The 18,289-nt window shown below is 38.7% G+C and overlaps 2 protein-coding genes and 1 pseudogene across 3 annotated transcripts; all 3 read right to left on the reverse strand.

Moving 5' to 3' along the window:
* Nucleotides 1–260: 260 nt before the first annotated feature.
* LOC127423884 (sepiapterin reductase-like) lies at nt 261–2,001 on the reverse strand. The gene is made up of 3 exons (XM_051668555.1): nt 1,671–2,001; nt 779–1,069; nt 261–451 (listed from the first exon to the last, which is right to left on the reverse strand). Exons 1-3 carry the CDS (start codon nt 1,999–2,001, stop codon nt 261–263), a joined length of 813 nt encoding a protein of 270 aa, XP_051524515.1.
* A 9,216-nt stretch (nt 2,002–11,217) lies between these two features.
* Nucleotides 11,218–13,085, reverse strand: LOC127423900 (fatty acid binding protein 1-B.1). Of its 2 annotated transcripts, XM_051668574.1 has the most exons (5): nt 12,978–13,085; nt 12,670–12,842; nt 12,459–12,551; nt 12,237–12,301; nt 11,218–12,147 (listed from the first exon to the last, which is right to left on the reverse strand). In XM_051668574.1, exons 1-4 carry the CDS (start codon nt 13,042–13,044, stop codon nt 12,248–12,250), a joined length of 387 nt encoding a protein of 128 aa, XP_051524534.1. In that variant the 5' UTR covers nt 13,045–13,085; the 3' UTR covers nt 11,218–12,147; nt 12,237–12,247. The 2 variants fall into 2 exon arrangements, with proteins under 2 accessions (XP_051524534.1, XP_051524535.1); XM_051668575.1 differs by lacking the exon at nt 11,218–12,147 and having other exon boundaries at nt 12,185–12,301.
* A 2,240-nt stretch (nt 13,086–15,325) lies between these two features.
* LOC127423899 (vasotocin-neurophysin VT 1-like) lies at nt 15,326–16,213 on the reverse strand (annotated as a pseudogene).
* Nucleotides 16,214–18,289: the final 2,076 nt, after the last annotated feature.

Genomic DNA, 18,289 nt, shown 5'->3' on the forward strand with positions numbered 1-18,289 from the left:
CACTAGAGGTCCTCAGCTGCATTCACACAGATTTCAGCACCACATTTGACCAACAATAGTCAAAGGCCAAGTACAGTTATACTGTACATTTAGTCAGACTAAAAAAACAGTGCATGTATTGCTGAAATTTACAGATTTTATCATTGACGTAAATCTGATTTATTAAAAATAACACAAAACAATTAACAACATAATACAAATAATAGAAATAGCTGCTAATATATGTACAAAACATTGACAAGTGTTAGTTTGATCTTGTTCTAGAGTTCATAGAAGTCTACATGGGCCCCTGAAGGGTAATCATTATCCAGCAGGAGTTTCATGAGTTTGGCACCGGACTCCTCGCAGGACAGCAACTGTCCCGCAGAGAACATGGAGGAGAAAGAGCGACGGAGCTTCAGATCTCCAGAGCAACAGCGAGCTTGAACCTGCATGTCTGTGTCCAGAGGACCTGTGTGTCACATAAACACCATCAATGCATAATCCAATGGGTTAAAAACCCTCATGCACTGTATTTTTACACATACACATTCAAATTAGCCGTTCCCAGAGGAACTTGCAAAACCTCGGTCTCGGTTGTGCATGCTTAGGACAAAAACTCAATAATGCATTGAGACAAAAATACACTGAAGATATTTGAAGGTCTAGAGGTTCTCCAAATGGTTCCTCCAGACTCTAAAAGTCAGTAAATTCAATCTCAACACAAAAGGAGGGTTTAAGAGCCATAGGATAAGACCTGACCTAAACCTGTTTAACTTGTGGACACAAACACACTTACCAGGTGCATAACTGAGCACTCTGACGTCAGGTTCCTCCTCTGCTAGCACACGAAACAGCATGTCACGGGCCGCTTTACCGGTGCAGTACAGAACCCACGAGGGGAAGGCCTTGAGCGCACACAGAGAGCTGATGTTCACCACTGTACGCTGAAGACCCAGACAACGAGGAAACGCTTGCAGAACACCAGCCGTTAGACTGAGCACTCCACTGACGTTCAGGGACAGGTAACGGTTGACCTCCGTGGGGTCAGTGAAGGTCAGAGCCAATCGAGACACGTCACCCAGAGAGCCTGAGAAAAACGAGACAGAAAAGACACATATTGTCACATACTTGCTTTATGTTTAAAGAAACAGAACTGGATCACAATCTACACTCTTAAAAAGAAAGGATCTTTATTGGCATGTATGGTTCCACGAAGAACTTTCTCATTGCACAAAAGGTTCTTCGAGGTGGAAAAAGGTTCTTCAAACATGGTTCTTTTAAGAACCCTCCACTCTTCTATACCTAACCCCCTTTTGGAACCGTTTCTTTTAAGAGTGTATGATAAATATGAAGATACCTTCAGGTACTGCAATAAAATAAAAGTACAATTTAAATTAAATTAAATTAAATTAAATTAAACGAAATACATTTATTTGAGAAGCAAAATTACAAAAGTTATAAAGAATTGCTTTGAAAGAATTTCTTGAAGTTTTTTCATATTTAAATGAGGTTTAGGCAAAAAAAAAAAATCTTCATTTAAAACTGATATATTTAGCTTCTCAGGTAAATGTATCTTGTTTTAAGTATGCTCAAATACTGGAAAAGTAGAGAGAAATACTGATAAAGAAAATGATTTTTGTAGTGCATTGACTAGCTATTAACTGAATTTAAAAGATGCCTTTTCAAACCTGCATTATTGATGAGCAGTAAGTGATCCAACTCAGATGGGGAAGTCTCTTTAACTGCCTGAATTGTTTTCTCCACACCTTCCATCTTCTCCAAATCCGCTTGCACACAGCGGACAACCAGCCTCTTCTGTCTGTCATCCAGGGCCATGATGTCATCCTTCACCTCATTGAGCTGATCCATGGTTCTGGCCACCAGCAGCAGTATGGACCGGGGCTTCAGCAGGTAGCTCAGCTGTACCGCCAGTGTCCGTCCGTAACCTTTTGAAGCCCCCGTGATGATGCACAGAGCTCTGCCCAGATCTCTGGGTTCCCGAGAGATAATTTCTTCCATTTTAGGGAAATTGCCGAAAAGTCTTCAGAGAAGCTACTTGTGGACTTTAGGATGGTTGATACATCTCAGCGAGTTGTGGGGCTTTATAGAGAGTGACTCTGAATCTAAAGTGAAGCAGATCCATTTTCACACCCAGCAACACAAAAGATCCTTCATAAGAGAGAAAAATTGGCATGAAGTGGTACATAAGAGTGAAAAGTTTTGCATAATGTAAAACAACAACTGGAATGCAACTAGAGAACTACATTTTTGCCATTTTTCTTATGGTGCTTTTCCATGCAAATCTTGCCACCACAGTGTCCACTAGGCAGTTGCTAGCAGTGTTAGAGAGTAACTAGGAACTTTAAGCAACATCTGCGGACAGGAAGGCAACGCAAAAATCATTAAGCAACAGACAACGGTGGAACGGAGCAATTAAATCATTCATTCAAGAAAATGGCAAAAGAAGGGTTTCTTGTAGTGTTAAATGATAACCTACTCTTAGTAGAAGATATTTTACTCTTGTACGATATATCAAGAAGTCTAAAACTGTAGTAGTGTGACCATGTAGAGGTAAATATTACATGAGATTACGTAACTCACTGAAGTCATTATAACTCAGTTGCAAACTTGCAAATTACATTAGCGTCACATTAACAGCTCGTTGTCATGGAACACACAAGCAGAATACTTAATGAAATTATATATGAAAAATATATGAAGTGTGTCAATGCAACAACCACACATTGATACGAGCTCACTAACTACTATAGTGTGTGTCTTACATTTAATGTCCATTGCTAATTGTGAGAGCAGCGGTTGTCCATGTGTTCTCATGTGCTGCTCAGCAGATGATGGAATATGATCAAATGGTCTCCAGTTACACTGACACTTTCTAAAAGATGACATGATTACAGACAGTCTGAATCTCTGTAGGTTTGATGATTAGAAACCAGACAGTAAATCAACTGATTTTATTGAAGTCAAATGCATTCTTTAATAACCCTGGGATCTAAAAGCTGATGCTTAAAAGGAATATTCCGGGTTCAATACAAGTTAGGCTCAATCGACAGCATTTGCGGCATAATGTTGAATTATACAAAAATCAGTTTCGACTCGTCCCTCCTTTTCTTTAAAAAAAGCACAAATCTGTGTTCCAGTGAGACACTTACAATGGAAGTCAATGGGGTCAATTTTTGGAGGGTTTAAAGACAGAAATGTGATGCTTATAATTTTATAAAAACACACATTAATTCTCCTGTTATTATTTGAGCTGTAAAGTCATTTTAGGGTTTCTTGACATTGCATCATCATTGCAATGAATTTGTAAAATTGTCTATAACTTTCCACAGATGTGGTTAGTAAGTGATTTAATCACAGTAAAATCATGTTAACACACATATTGTTTATGTCTTGTGTCTATACTTTTGAAACAGTGAGTATTTTAATGTTTACAGATTGACCCCATTGACTTCCATTGTAAGTGACTCACTGCTTATTACTGTAAAGTGAAGTTTAGGGTCAGATTAGGTAGACATTGAGAGACAACTTTGACCTCAACTTTTGTGAATTGATTTAACAAAAGAGATCAAAGGGTTACATGTTTTGACAGACAGATGTTAATGTTTCATTAATTTTTTTCTTTCTTTTAATTAACATTTTTTATTGATTCAAAAATACACAGAGAAAAACACAACACATGCACATCGAATCAACATTGAACATTTTACCCCCACTAATACCCCTCCCCAGTCACCAACCCCACCCTGAACCCCAACGAACACCCCTGTGGTCACATGTCATAATACACACATACACACACACACACACACACACACACACACACACACACACACACACACAGACACACACACACACACACACACACAAAGAAAACAAAAAAAGAAAATATAATAAACATACATAATTATGTCCACAGCCCCTCCCCGAGAGTCCCCCAAAAATGCTAAATAATTGCCCCATTTCCTAACAAACCCCAGACTTCTACTTGCCACCTCCTCGAAAGCTGCCACCCTCCCCATCTCCGCACACCACTCCGGAAATGAGGGTGCTCCATCCGACTTCCGTCCCCTTAAAATAATTTGTCTGCCAATCATGATACTGGTCAGAGCTCAATTTTTTATGTGTTTATCCCCCAAATTGATGACCGCCCCATCGCCCAAAATACAGAGTCTGGGGCAAAGTAAAATTTGAGTGCCCAAAATGTCACACATACAACTCTGAACCTTCAACCAAAATTCCTGGATCTTATCACACCCCCAAAAAACATGGGTTATGTCTCCATCTTCTGATTGGCATCACCAGCAGGTGGGTGTGTCTTCAAGACCAAGCCTACACAATCTAGAGGGGGTCCAATAGAATCGATATAAAATCTTAAATTGCATAAGGCGCACCCTTGCATCTCTAAATGCAGACTTGATGTTATTTAGAATCCTAGCCTACACTTCCTCCTCTAATACCAAGTTTAAATCTTTCTCCCATAATCTCTTGAGAGAAGTTGAAGCTCCGTCCCCCAGACTCCGAATTATTAGGGAGTAATACACTGATGCCTCATGACCTTTTCCAAAAAGCAGTAATCGCCTCTCCCAGAGTATCTGCCACTTTAGGGGGGTGTATACTACTCCCAAAAACTGTACAGAGCAGGTGGCGCAGCTGTAAATACCTAAAGAACTGAGATCTGGGAATCCCAAAATGTTGGAACCAAATTTTCAAAAGATCTCAATACTCCACTCTCATATAGCTCACCGAGTGGAGTAACCCCCCTCATAATCTATTCTGACCAGCAGAAAGGGGACTTATTAATACATAATTTAGGGTTCAGCCATATGCTCGAGGCAACAGATAATGTTTCATTTCTTGCTTTGGTGCTGTTAAAAAGACAATACTGGATGTTGTTCTGGATTTGTGTGAGAAGACACCAGAATGTGAACGTGGAAGCGCATGCAGTCCAGCAGGAGTCCGGGTGGAGGCAGCCGTCTTCTCGCCAACACCAGACGCTTGACTGGTGGCTCCGACTGAAGGGCAAAAATATCCCACAGGACCCCAATTAAGATCTTTACAGTTGGAGAAAACGCTTTAACAAGTGGTTGAGGAATCCAAGCTGCCAAATGTGTTGAAGCAAGCTCATTCACATACAGATATGGAGTTTATGGAAGTATCTGACTCTCCAGGGAAGGGCAGGGGTCTGTGGGCAACTAAAGAGGTTTGGGCTGGAGACATTCTGTTCGCCGAAGCCCCTTTTGCTTCGGTTGTCTTTGGCAGGTAAGAGACCAACTGAAAGCTCATGTTTAGCTTGAGTAAAACATAGTGAAATGTGATGATTATTAAGGGTTCTCAGTTAAATATCAACTTTGTCTCAGATGTTAATTGTAGGAGAAATCAAAATAGACACAAATGAGTCAATTGTTGACGCACAGTAAGAGTATCGAGCTATAAAATGAATGTGAACAGCACAGCTCAGATCATTTGCTCTTGGAAGAGCTTGATGAGAAATGTTTGAGTTTATTTTGAGATCTTTGACTATTGTATCCGAGCACATGTGGAGACATTGTTGAGATATTGTCATGTGTATTGTGTTGATTCATGTCTTTTATTTTGAAATTCTAGTTCCTGGTTCATGTCATGTGTTTCTGTTTCCCTTGTCATGTGATTCCTGTTTTTCCTCCATGTTCGTGTGTCATGTTTTCATTGGGTTATTGTTTAATTAGCTTGTTATGAGTTCTGTTTGTTCATTGGTTTATGTTCTCCCATGTCTTGTATTTAAGCCTCATGTTTTCCATTGTGTAGTTGTGAAGTATTGAATGTGATGGTATGTTGTTCCTGGCGAGCTAAGTTTATGTCTAGTTCATGTTTATGATTGTTCATGTTTGTAGTTAAGGTGTTTCACGTTTGTAAATAAACTGCACTTGGGTTCCCTCATCTTCACGTCTTCGTCATAGTCATTGCCAGCAGTTCCAGCAGTCTTTACCGATATATTCTGAAACTCTAGAGGAGACACCTTTGAGATTACTGGAGTCCCATTTAGAGGAAAATCAGGATGCTTCAGCACAAGCCTAATTTGGCTCTCCGTTTAATTTCATTGCTGTCTAGGAGAAACAATTGAGATATTAAAGAGATCTTTAATCATGAGTGAAGCATGAGTAAAAACAGAGAATTAATGTCTTGATATTTTCTTTTTATAGCGGTTTTTGCATTGTATGTGGTGTAATTTTTGTCCCTTGTTTGTTCGGCTTGATATGTCTTTAAACAGTATGTCCTAATACTGAATCTGAAGACGTGTGCTTTAAATAGCGCTGTGGGCTCTGGCGCTGTTGATGATCTTTATAAATAACTGTAAATTGTCAAAAGAGTCAAATTGTTTTTCCTAAAGTTAAGTTCAGTCACACTCTGTTCTGATAATACTGGAGATTCAACTGCATCAAGAACAGATGGCCAGATTCATATTTGCTCACTATGAAGAATCAGTTTTCACTTCTAATGAAAGATGTTCCTGTCGAAGGCTTTTATGCTAATATCTTTATTGCATTACTTTAAACACTGAGGTCTCTGATTCCCAAATGTCATGATAAACAGCAGAACATTCAGAATATCAATGCAAAATTAGCAAGGTCAAAGATATAAAAAGATAACAGTGGAAAGTGTTGTGATCCTGTTTAGGGTGAGGCCGCTACATAAAGTAGGTCACGATGATCTTTCACTGGAGGCACAAAAAAAACACACCAACACTGCAACATGTGCGCATTAATAATGTGTTATTGTGAGTCTGTAAAACATTTTGGAATGAGTGAATGTCAGCTCTTACAACAATATTTATATCTGAAGTTGCCACCTTCAATACAGTAAAAATATATACATTTATACAGTATATCCTCTGACATGTCTGAGAAGGACCTGAGGGACTTCAAAGTCGACATCCACAATTTTTGGGATTTCTGGCCCCGTTCTAGTAAGCCGCACACTTCCCACATCTTCGGAGTGGTACATGAACTTTTAATCATCATTCTTTGCATAGAGCACTAGTGGGCTGGGTCAAATGCAGTTTTAGGTTCTCCGGTTATTGCAGCATCCAGTGGCGCCTGCAGCTATACGGCCATACACACTGTGCACACCATGAGCGCTCCGACTGACCTGAGAAATCCACCAGTCATGAAGTGTCCCGTATTTCTGTTGGCTGTTTAAAAGAACTAGTGATGGCCAATTTGCGAATGAATAATTATTTTGAGTTGGTTCTTTTCAGTGAATTGGCCAAACAGGCTTGCAAAACGGTCTAATCAATTCGTGATTCAGTACAATTCGTTCAGAGCGTTCTCTCACGGAATCATTTGGAGCAGTTTCTCACACAGTAAAACAGTATAGGGATATTTATGAATACAGCGCTGGATACAGTGTAAATTTACATACAATCAACTGAAACAAAAGTCTTATTGAGAGGTAACTTTGAGAAACTTCAGCTTGTGCTGTGTCATGTAAACAAGGGGCTGTTTCGCTGTGTTTTTAGGATCTCTAATGGAAGCGCTGCATTTTTAGAAGCCGTGTCACATTTAAAAGTACTTCTTCAACTGATAAAAACACATCTTGAGACACCTGCGTTCTGCTGTTTTCGTTGTGGTGCGTTTTGCTTTTTTAGCACGCGTCTGTTCTGAACGGTTAGTGGAACAAATGTTTTAGGCAATAGTTACATGAACTCTGCTCATACTCGAGAAGTAATAATAATAAAAAAGCTTCTCTCAAAGACACCAGAATTGAACGCTTTGGTGTTGTTTTTTGCAACAAAATAAAATCACGCTGAAGCATGCCCCCGAACCCCCCTAGATATAAGGTTTATTAGGCAGATTTCTGTGCATACCCTCAGATTAAATCCTGCAGGCGCCCATGGCAGCATCTACGTACTATTATATATTCTATTACCTGTCAAGCATCAGCGATATAAACAAAGACAACACATTCATAAGAAGTTGAGAGTGTAAATGGACTGTATGCAATGAATTAGAAGAATAGAAATATGGACTTATGCTCTTTGGTGCATTAAATGCATCATTGTTGAATGTCAGGTATATTTCTAGTGACGCTCCTTTTATATGCATGGAAAATGTGATTCTTGTCAGGACTTGAATCTAGGGTCCGTTAAATTATATAGAATATACAGTAAGTATTTATTTTTTATTTTTGGGGGGATTTTCTCCCAATTTAGAATGCCCAGTTCCCAATGTGCTCTAAGTCCTCATGGTGGTGTAGTGACCCACCTCAATTTGGGTGGTGGATGACAAATCCCAGTTGCCTCCGTGTCTGAGACTGTCAACCTGTGCATCTTATCACGTGGCTGGTTGAGCGCGTTGCCATGGAGACATAGCGCGTGTGGAGGCTTCACACAATCTACCACGGCATCCACGCTCGACTCACCATGCACCCCACTGAGAATGAACCACATTATAATGATCACGAGGAGATTACCCCATGTGACTCTACCCTCCCTAGCAACCGGGCCAATTTGGTTGCTTAGGAGATCTGGCTGGTGTCACTTAGCACACCCTGGGATTCGAACTAGTGAACTCCAGGGGTGGTAGCCAGTGTCTTTACCACTGAACTACCCAGGCCCCCAACAGTAAATATTATTAACCAAATTGATCTAGTAGCACTTAGTGCTCTTTAAGTAGGGCCCACTAACACACAAATCATGGATAGTATTAACAGTGATTGTATCGGCCTTCTTGGTTAGATTGTGGATCGAGGGATCGTTTTGTTGGTGTTTTTTCCACGCACTTCAATTCAATCGATTTTGCTTAAACCAAAAATATTTCTAAATTCATTAACATAACAAAGTGCTCAAACATTCAGACCAAATCCGAACATTTTACCCTCTCCATCTTCTTCCACCGGCCTCTTTTACAGTGACTTAAAAATCACTATGACAACAGGTGGAAAAATACCAATACAAATGTAAATATAAACATAATAATAATTGAAAAATAAGCCATTACCGCTATAAAGTTTAACACAAATTTCATAATTTTTGTTTCGTAAAATGGCTACAACATTGATTGTCAGGACATAATTTAATGTTTCACTTTATTTTCAGAGTTTGGATATTTTATTACCACCTGCTGGTGAAATCTCCAAACTGCAAATGCAAGAACTGAGTTTAGACTTTGCACTGAAAACAGACATGTGTTTGAAACATCTTAGTAAAATGACCAATTTCTCATGAAAACAGCAAATTGTGCTTTGCACTACTTCATTAACACACAATACACACACAGATAGCACAAACACTCCCACCCACGACTGCACGATTGTTGAGCGTTGCACTACACCTAGTGTGGCCACGAATATAAAGCACCTAGTCTTCATTCACTTTCATTACCCAGAAAAAAGGATATAATTAAAAGAAAATCCACCTTCTGTGTTCCACGGAAGAAAGTCAAACAATGCAAAAAATCCTCGTCGTGTTTTCCAGTAAAAATATCTACATTTTTAAAACAAGATACATTCACTTGAGAAGCCAAATGACACAATATATTTTGTCTTGTATTTAGTAAAGTTTATGCTTATAACAAGAAAAACTGTTGGCCAAGTGGGAAAGAAAAATAAGTTGATTCAAAGGGAAAACAGGGTTTTTTTTTTCCTTACACCAGTGGCAAATAATTTGTTCTTGTTTTAAGGATATTATAAAACAAAAATACTACTTATTTTGCAGTGTGTGGTTAAATGATGCCAGAATTTTAATTTTTGTGTGAAATAAGACAATGTAAAATATTTCAAAGGTGTAATGTTTTGCATCAATGAACATGTTTTGTATGTTTTTCTAAATCAGATCAACTGTAATGGATTCGTGGTGAGCGATCAGAGGGGTGTACAGGCGGTGGGAGTCGGATTGTTCCCGAATCTCTGCCTGGTCAACCACGAGTGCTGGCCAAACTGCACGGTTATTTTCAACAACGGCAAGTACACTCGCTTGTCTTCACATCCTCTGAGATCACGGGAAAAGCATGAGAGCAGACAGGTGAAAGTGTGGTGGGTGGGCGAGGAATCAGAGAGGAAGTGAGAGTTTGAACTGAAAGACTTGGGAAGGTGAATCTGGGTGAGAGCGTCGTCCGGGAATAACCCAACATCACGCTCATGTGACACAGCGCTTCCATGAAATGTGTACATTAACCGAAATACTGTGGCCTACTTATACTATACAGTGCAAGATCAGAGGAATTACACAGTTCATCGATGTTGGCATGTACATGAATTTGTTTTGTCCCTAATCACATTTTTGACAGAACATTTGTGAAATCAGTGTGAAGAATATAATGACTCGCTGTTAACAAGGACATTCAACTCATAAAACCTTTGTGACACTCTCGAAAAATCATATAGAATGACTTCGGTTTATCTTTATCTGACGACACCTGTATGTTAAAGGCAGCTTTACTATATTCCTGTAATTGGATAATATCATATCTGAGCTCGTTTACTTCTTTAAAGTCAACATGAAATCAAAACTGAGTCTGTTTACTTTCTTAATGCACGTTCCTGGTATTATTGAGAGCAAACGGTGCATGTAAAAGAAAGAAATGCGTCTTCTTAATTATTCATCTGCAAACGGCTATTTGGCTGTATAGGTTTCAAGCACTTGTCATATAGAGACACTTTATACAATAAATTCCACATGAATAAAGTCAAGTCCTGCTCTCCATGTTTTTGTCATTGAATATCCTGTTTCACTAGGAAATGCATCACATTATGGGAATTAAATGGGTTAGGGTTACGAGAACAGAATTAGTTTGATAGCAGCTTTTAATTTCCATCTTGACCGTTATCTGTAAGTTCAGTCTTCAGTAAACGTCTTGTTGCTTCATGTTTCAGTCAGTCGGCTGTTGACACAATGTTTCACTCTCAGTAGAGGTGGGTGTGTTCAGCTCTACCTCTCTTCATCAGACACAGTCTTCACCTTCATCTCTCATCTTTTCATCATCACTTCTGCCGTCACACCAGACAATCAACTACCCAAACACAGCCAGAGACAGTGCAGAGACACTGAAAGAGCTTTTAACACTTGTTTTTTTTTTTTTTTGAAATACTTTGAGATGTTTAGAAAAACAAACATTAAAAACAACTTTCCATACAAATGTCAATTAGTTTCCATCCTTAATGATAAAGAAAAGGCCTACTGCATTGACGAATTCAGTCCGTGGTCTACACTACACTTTTTCCAGTAAAAATATCTACACATTCTTAAAACAAGATATTTTTACTTGAGAGGCAAAATGACGAGATATTTTGTCTTGTTTAAAGAGAATTCAAACCAAATTTTGTGAGTTATTTTATTTTATTATTTTTTTTTTTTTTTTTTTTTTAAAGGAATATTCCGGGTTCAATACAAGTTAATCTCAGTCGACAGCATTTGTGTCATAATGTTGATTACCACAACAATTAATTTCGACTCGTTCCTCCTTTTCTTTAAAAAAGCACAAATGTGTGTTCCAGTGAGACACTTACAATGGAAGTCAATGGGGTCAATTTTTGGAGGGTTTAAAGGCGGAAATGTGATGCTTGTAATTTTATAAAAGCACTTACATTCATTCTACTGTTAAAACTCATGTATTATATGAGCTGTAAAGTTGTTTAAATCATAATTTTACCGTCATTTTAGGGTTTTAGGGTTTATGGCATTATGTCGTCATGGCAACAGAGTTGTAAAATTGTCTATAACATCACACAGATGTGGTTAATAAGTGATTTTATCACAGTAAAATCATGTTAACACACATATTGTTTATGTCTTGTGTCTATACTTTTGAAACAGTGAGTATTTTAATGTTTACAGATTGACCCCATTGACTTACTGGAACACACATTTGTGCTTTTTTAAAGAAAAGTCGAAATACATTTTTGTGGTAATCAACATTATGCCACAAATGCTGTCGATTGAGATTAACTAGAATTGAACCCGGAATATTCTTTTGTTTCCTTCTTGACATTGTTGAGATCTCTTGTGAAACTCTAATGGAGACACACGTGAGATTACAGGAGTCTTTTTCTCAGGAGAAACATCAGGAGACTTTAGCAAAAGTCTCCCTTTAATTGCTGTCTCATTTGTGATTTGTCTTTCCCAGGGTTTTTCTTCTGAACACAAAATCTCCACTTTATGTTTGAGTTTTCCTACAAAACAACCACACAGAACTGATTTTGAGACAAATTGAATAAAAAACTGTTTTTATTTCTCATCATATTTTCTCTTCCTTTCAAACCTTGTTTGCAACTACGCCACACGTTTGCTCACTCTCTTGTAGACGATGTCGCCCAAAGTCAAAGTCTGAAACAGAAAAATAGCACCATCAGTGGGTCACACTGTTGACAGTTCAGAACATGAGAGTTTCTATTTAACAAACTAAACTCATCAGAACTTGTTACATGAAGCCATTATGTGAGATATCAAGTATTGTTTGAAAAATGGTCGTCTTTTCACTCACATCGACGATTGTGTTGCCATCCACGAGTTCTGTGATGGATGTGACTCTGTTCAGAACGACTTTCAGCTTGTTGCCATCTTTAGTCACAACAGCCTAGAAAAACATGACATAATTACTTTTTATTGCTATTAAAAGAGCTCTTCCTTAAGGATATATACTGTATGGCAATGCATCTTTTCTGAGTTTTGCAGTATCTGTCTGCAGGTCGTACCTTGACTTTCTCTCCAGCCAGGTTTTCAATCTCAGCCTCTTGTCCAATCGTGAAGGTGTTGGTCAGAACTTTGGATCCAGTCGTCACGGTCACTTTAAACTGATCTCCATTCTGCTCGATCTCGGAGATGCTCTTGATATCTTTGCCTTTCTCAATGAGATCATCAGGAAGACCTGCAGGAAGTTTCAAGTGATTAATTATGCATTTGAATTTGAATGCATGCAACGTGCTCTTATTGTTATTAACACCAACAATGCAGGCACTGAATAAACCTCAAACATAATCAACAAACATAACTGCACACTCACCAACGGCCTTCATGAACTCCACAAAGCCCTCCTGACTCTCCAGCATATATTTCCCAGTGAAAGACATGGTGAAAAGTAGAGTAAGTGTGGAGTAACTGATTTGAAAGACTATTTTATATTGTCAAACATACTGATTTATAATTATTAACTAGATAGGATGCTCCTGATTGGCCGCTTACTGTGAAATCTCATGACTGTCATGTGGGGTAATCTAATTCTGAGGGCAAATTGGTCAGGCAGATTTAACTAATCACATCATGGCCTTCACCTTTGCCCTTAGTAGTATGACATCATCACACATTATCAGACTTAATGGTTGTACAGTTGCCCGTATTGCAGACTTTTTTGATGCATGTCAGAAAATCAATAGATAATAAACAAACTGCCATAATGAGTGATGTCATCTTTAAACTACGACAGCAGACGTTTAGCATTTTTCTAATTATTATTATTTATTTTTTTTACAACAAACTATATTGTCAGCATAACAATTTGAGTAAAAATGAATTGAACTGAAAAATGAACATGAATTTGAGAACGTTTCAGTATTTGTTCTGTGTCTCTTTTGCTTTAATGACAGCATGCACTGGAGCTGACATGAACAACACCTGATGATCATGTTCCCCAGCAAGATCTGAGGATGTTCCAAAGAGCACCTTGTTTGATTAAATCAGACCGTCTGCGCAAAGAGTTGACACGATCAATGCCACTCATTTACTGATCTAATCATTTACTCATTGATTGACTCATGATTGACTCATTTACCACTCATTTCTAGTCACCTAGAAATAGCGAAGAATCTGAAAAATTTCTTTTTCATAATACAGTATGACATAACTTTTTTCTACTGTATGAAGAGTCAGTCATGAGTTTGACGAAAATAAATCACATTCTGCTGAGTCATTATAAGGCAACAGTCTTCTGAGTAGATTTGATGAATCTATGAATAAATAGCGTGTCTAAAGTCATACAAATGATCTGTCACTGAATATAAAAGCGCCTTTTACTGCCCTTGACGAGGAAAAAATGTAGACATGGAGAATAATGCATGGGCTCTTTGTGGGATATTTGTGTCTTGTTAGCTGTAACACAAACTGTGATATTAAATTCTACTTACAGTAATACGACTACTACAGTTTTGGAGGATTTTTTAGCTCATGTTTGGCCACATTGTTCACATTTGTACTGTGGACTGTTGCAGCTTCATGCAATCACCAGTGAGTATAAAATAGTATCAGTTTGTTGTATTTTATTAGAAAGCCATAATTATATTAATTATTTATTGACGCTCACACATGCAGCTACAGGACATCAGTGAAGCGTCTGCATGAACTGCACAACTCACAAAGACTTCAAAGCACTCCTGCAGATAACCATAAGCACCTAATAAAACCATAAAGTTTGCCTCATAGATTGTAGTTTGCACATCATTTTTTCTTGAACACAAATTAATGTCATGCATCTGAAAGCGCTGATAAACACAAACATAATATTGACATTAATAATTAACTAGACTCTTTCTCACTATTTAACATTTTAACTACACTGATCTAAAGTCAGGAACTATACCTACTGTCTATACATAAAATACTGTAAAGTCATTTGAAGGCAAGTGCATAAGGCTGGACAGAGCTATGATGCGTTCTGCTCTTCCCATTGGTGGGTTCTCATTGGTGGGGTCTGCTGGATTTTCATTGGTGGGTTCTTTTGGTTTCTCATTAGTGGGTTCTAAGGGGTTCATATTAGTTGATTCTCATTGCTAGGTTCTCATTAATTGGCTCTTCTCGGGTCTCATTGGTGGGTTCTGTTGGGCTCTCACTGATCTGAGCTGTACTAGTTGATGGGTTCTGCTCAGTTCTCATTGGTGGGTTGTACTGGGATCTCATTGGTGGATTCTTCCAAGTTCTCATTTGTGGTTTCTTTCGGGTTCTCATAAGAAGGTTCTGCTGGGTTCTCATTTGTAGGTTGTTATTGGTGGATTTTCATTGGCGGGTTTTGCTGGGTTCTCAATTGGTGGGTTCTACTGGGTTCTCATTGGTGGGTTCTTCAAAGTTCTCATTTGTGATTTCTGTTGGGTTCTCGTTAGTAAGTTCTGCTGGGTTCTGATTGATGGATTTTGCAGGGTTCTCATTTATAGTGTCTGTTGGGTTCTCCTTTGTAGATTCTGATAGGTGAGTTCTTCTGGGTTCTGTTGGGTACTCATTGGTGGGTTCTACTGAGTTCTGGTGGGTTCTCATTGGTGGGTTCTACTGGGTTCCCATTGGTGGGTTCTGCTGTGTTCTATCAGGTTCTTATTATTGGGTTCTGCTGGGTTGGCCGAGTTCCCATTGGTGGGTTCTGCTGGATTTTTATTGGTGGATTCTGGTGGCAGTGTGCAGGTGTAGGAGCCTCATTAGGATGTTTCTGTCACTGTTCTTTAGATCAGATTTGTCTTCAGCCAAACGTGATCAATCAATGCTGCAACTCTCTGTTAATAATTATTTTAAAAATTGTGTGTGATATCAGCACAACCATTTAAGACATAACGGTGTGAAAAAATTATATTATGCAACGTAATACGATCAGAATATAAAGGACAAGCCGCCTGTTCTAATATCTGAGAAGTTATAAACTGATGCCTTTATCTGAATGACCTGACACAGTAAACTGACCTGAGTCACAACAGACTCCTGGAGCAGCGCAGCGTCCTTCAGCTCCACATGGTCTCCCTCCGGTCTCACAGGGGCTTGGCAGATGATTCTCCTCCATGCAGCTCATCGTCTCTGGAGAACCCACGAGACAACCCAGAGCTGCTCCACAGCAGATACTGGGACCAAAACAACGGCCCGCATTCCCAGGACCACATGACACACGCTTCAAGAGTGATATGTACCATGATGACAAGTTTACATCATGCAATCAAACTATCAACATCATAGATCTTTAAAAGCCATTTATAACAATTCAGAGGACAGATGTGTAACTCTCTCTCATTAAAAAGATTGGGAATGATTTTAGTCTTGTTTTGAAGATCTTTAATAACTTATACATCAAAGAGCTAAACAACTTGCCAGGTCAGTTGAAACGATTTTCAAGCAATCACACTTTGAAAGTGTCAGTGGGATCAGATGTTTCTTACATTGCCAGTCGGGGCTTCCATGAGCAATCTTTTGCCCCCTATTGGGCAGTTTGAGATGTAACAGGCTGAACAGATACAGCAGACAAAGTAGAGAAATATACAGACTGTTTCCAGACATACTGTAACTACCAGAACAAAGAGAAAAGAGATGATTAAACATCGTGATACATCAATATCTGTGATATTCATAATGAAACGTTGATAATGACACTTAATGAGAGCTGACAGCAATCAGTCGAGGAAGATCTGATGAAGGTGTATTAAACAGGAGTCTGAGAGCAGTCCTCATATACCCAGCTTAAATCTAATGAGACATTCATTATTCAGGGATTGTATTAGTGTCTTCTGATTAGGGCAGATGTAAGGTTACTGACTGCAGCCACACATGGCCTGAGGTCACACTCAGGGTCACTGTCATGCATGTACGTGAATCGGCATTGAATACAAAAGGAAGATTACACAGACATTATTCACATATACGTCTAATGGAAAGAAGCATTAGTTCTTCCATTGTTGAGTTGTAAAGGACATGGTGAGTCTGTAATAGATGAACCAAGGTTATCATAAGCAAAAAGGAAACGTAAGGTTAAGATGCTCTCTGTGTTCTTGAAAATCTCTGTTATTTTAAGAATCGTTTGTGAATGTGGAGTTTGTTGGATTTATGTGTCCCACTTTATATGAAGTGTCTTTAATTACTTTGTACTAATATTAAAATACATACAAAACAATGTATTTATTGTGTAACTACATGTTGTTCTGCAAAATTCTCACAAGATTCACATTTGCTGCTTTTGAGGTTGAGGTATGAGTAGGTTTAGGCATAGAGAAAGGGTTGGGGGTTAGAGTTTAGGGTAAGAGTTGGGTTAGGGTTTTAGGGGTAGGGGTAGGGTCACAGTGTAACTAAAATGTAATTAAATGCAGGTACTTTAAATGTAAGTACAATGTAACAACACATATACACATGTAATAAGTACATTGTATCACATTTTTTTAGTGCATTGTGGTTAAAGACAGTCCAATTTATCATTAGATCAAGTCTCTCTGTCTCTCACACGTCACAACTTTGTGATGTCTTACTAAATCTGGCCTCTTTGCTGAGTCTAAAGGTTAACTGCTTTAATAATCCTTTATTAATTACATACAGTAGATGATGATTATAATCTCTCCAGGAAGTCACACTCTTCCATTAGATCAGCTCAATTAGCTGTTTCCAGAGGAATATCACTGCTGATATTTAGGATTATAATTTCGTGAGGTTAATTTGAAAAGTTGAATCACATCTCACAGAGCCACCGATGAAGTCACGTCATCAGCTGAAAATGGGCTTATTTTGTAAAAGTTACTGTGTTTGTTTTCAGTCTATTATATGTGAGAGTTTGTAAATCATTTACAGAATCCTCAGCAGAATGGAATTTTCAGTACATTCACTGTATATCTCACAATGAGTTTGTTACAGTGTGTCAGAATGTTTAAATGTTTTTAGACAAGTGTACTGCAAAGAAATTAACACATTATTTAAGTCTGAAAAAATGTTAACCCTTCGATACATCATTATAGCAAGCGATTTGTTATATAAAGTTTAACAACATCTGCAGTATAGGACTGCCAAGTTCTCACAGTGGCTGGAGTAGTAAAGATGCTAGCACAGAAGAAAGAGCAGACAAGGAATGTATTTATTTTTCTGTATATTAAGTGCATGTTGAGTGCAGTGGTAAGTACAATTAGCATGGGTTGGTTAAGTGCTCACAGAACAGATTCTTGTTCTTGAATGTTGAGAAGGCAACAGCAGATCGTGTGGAGGTTGGAAGTTCATTCCACCACAGAGGAGCAGAGAAAGTGAACGATCGTGAAATAGACTTTGAGCCTCTTTGTGATGGGACCACCAGGCGCTGCTCGTTCCTTGACCGCAGAGAGCGAGGTGGAGCATAGACCTGAAGAAGTGAATTGAAGTAAGAGGGTGTGGTTCCATTGGCTGTCCTGAAAGCCAGAGTCAAAGCCTTGAATTTGTTACGGGCGGCTACTGGTAGCCAATCGAGTGAAATCAAGAGTGGGGTGACATGAGCCCTTTTTGGCTGATTGAAGACCAGATGCGCTGCTGCATTCTGGATCATCTGCAGTGGCTTAATTGTGTTAGCTGGAAGGCCAGCCAACAGAGCATTGCAGTAGTCCAGTCTGGAAATGACCAGGAGCTGTG

This window comes from Myxocyprinus asiaticus, chromosome 33 (assembly GCF_019703515.2).
Source record: "Myxocyprinus asiaticus isolate MX2 ecotype Aquarium Trade chromosome 33, UBuf_Myxa_2, whole genome shotgun sequence".
Lineage (NCBI taxonomy): Eukaryota > Metazoa > Chordata > Actinopteri > Cypriniformes > Catostomidae > Myxocyprinus > Myxocyprinus asiaticus.

Excerpts from the sequence above, each read along its gene's own strand:
- LOC127423884 (XM_051668555.1), bottom strand. The coding sequence starts at position 2,001 with ATGGAAGAAATTATCTCTCGGGAACCCAGAGATCTGGGCAGAGCTCTG. Across the intron at positions 1,070-1,670 it reads ACTGCTCATCAATAATGCAG|GCTCTCTGGGTGACGTGTCT; the intron begins GTTTGAAAAGGC and ends CGTTTTTCTCAG. Across the intron at positions 452-778 it reads AGTGCTCAGTTATGCACCTG|GTCCTCTGGACACAGACATG; the intron begins GTAAGTGTGTTT and ends TGTGACACACAG.
- LOC127423900 (XM_051668574.1), bottom strand. The coding sequence starts at position 13,044 with ATGTCTTTCACTGGGAAATATATGCTGGAGAGTCAGGAGGGCTTTGTG. Across the intron at positions 12,552-12,669 it reads TGGCTGGAGAGAAAGTCAAG|GCTGTTGTGACTAAAGATGG; the intron begins GTACGACCTGCA and ends ATGTTTTTCTAG. Across the intron at positions 12,302-12,458 it reads ATGGCAACACAATCGTCGAT|ACTTTGACTTTGGGCGACAT; the intron begins GTGAGTGAAAAG and ends TTTCTGTTTCAG.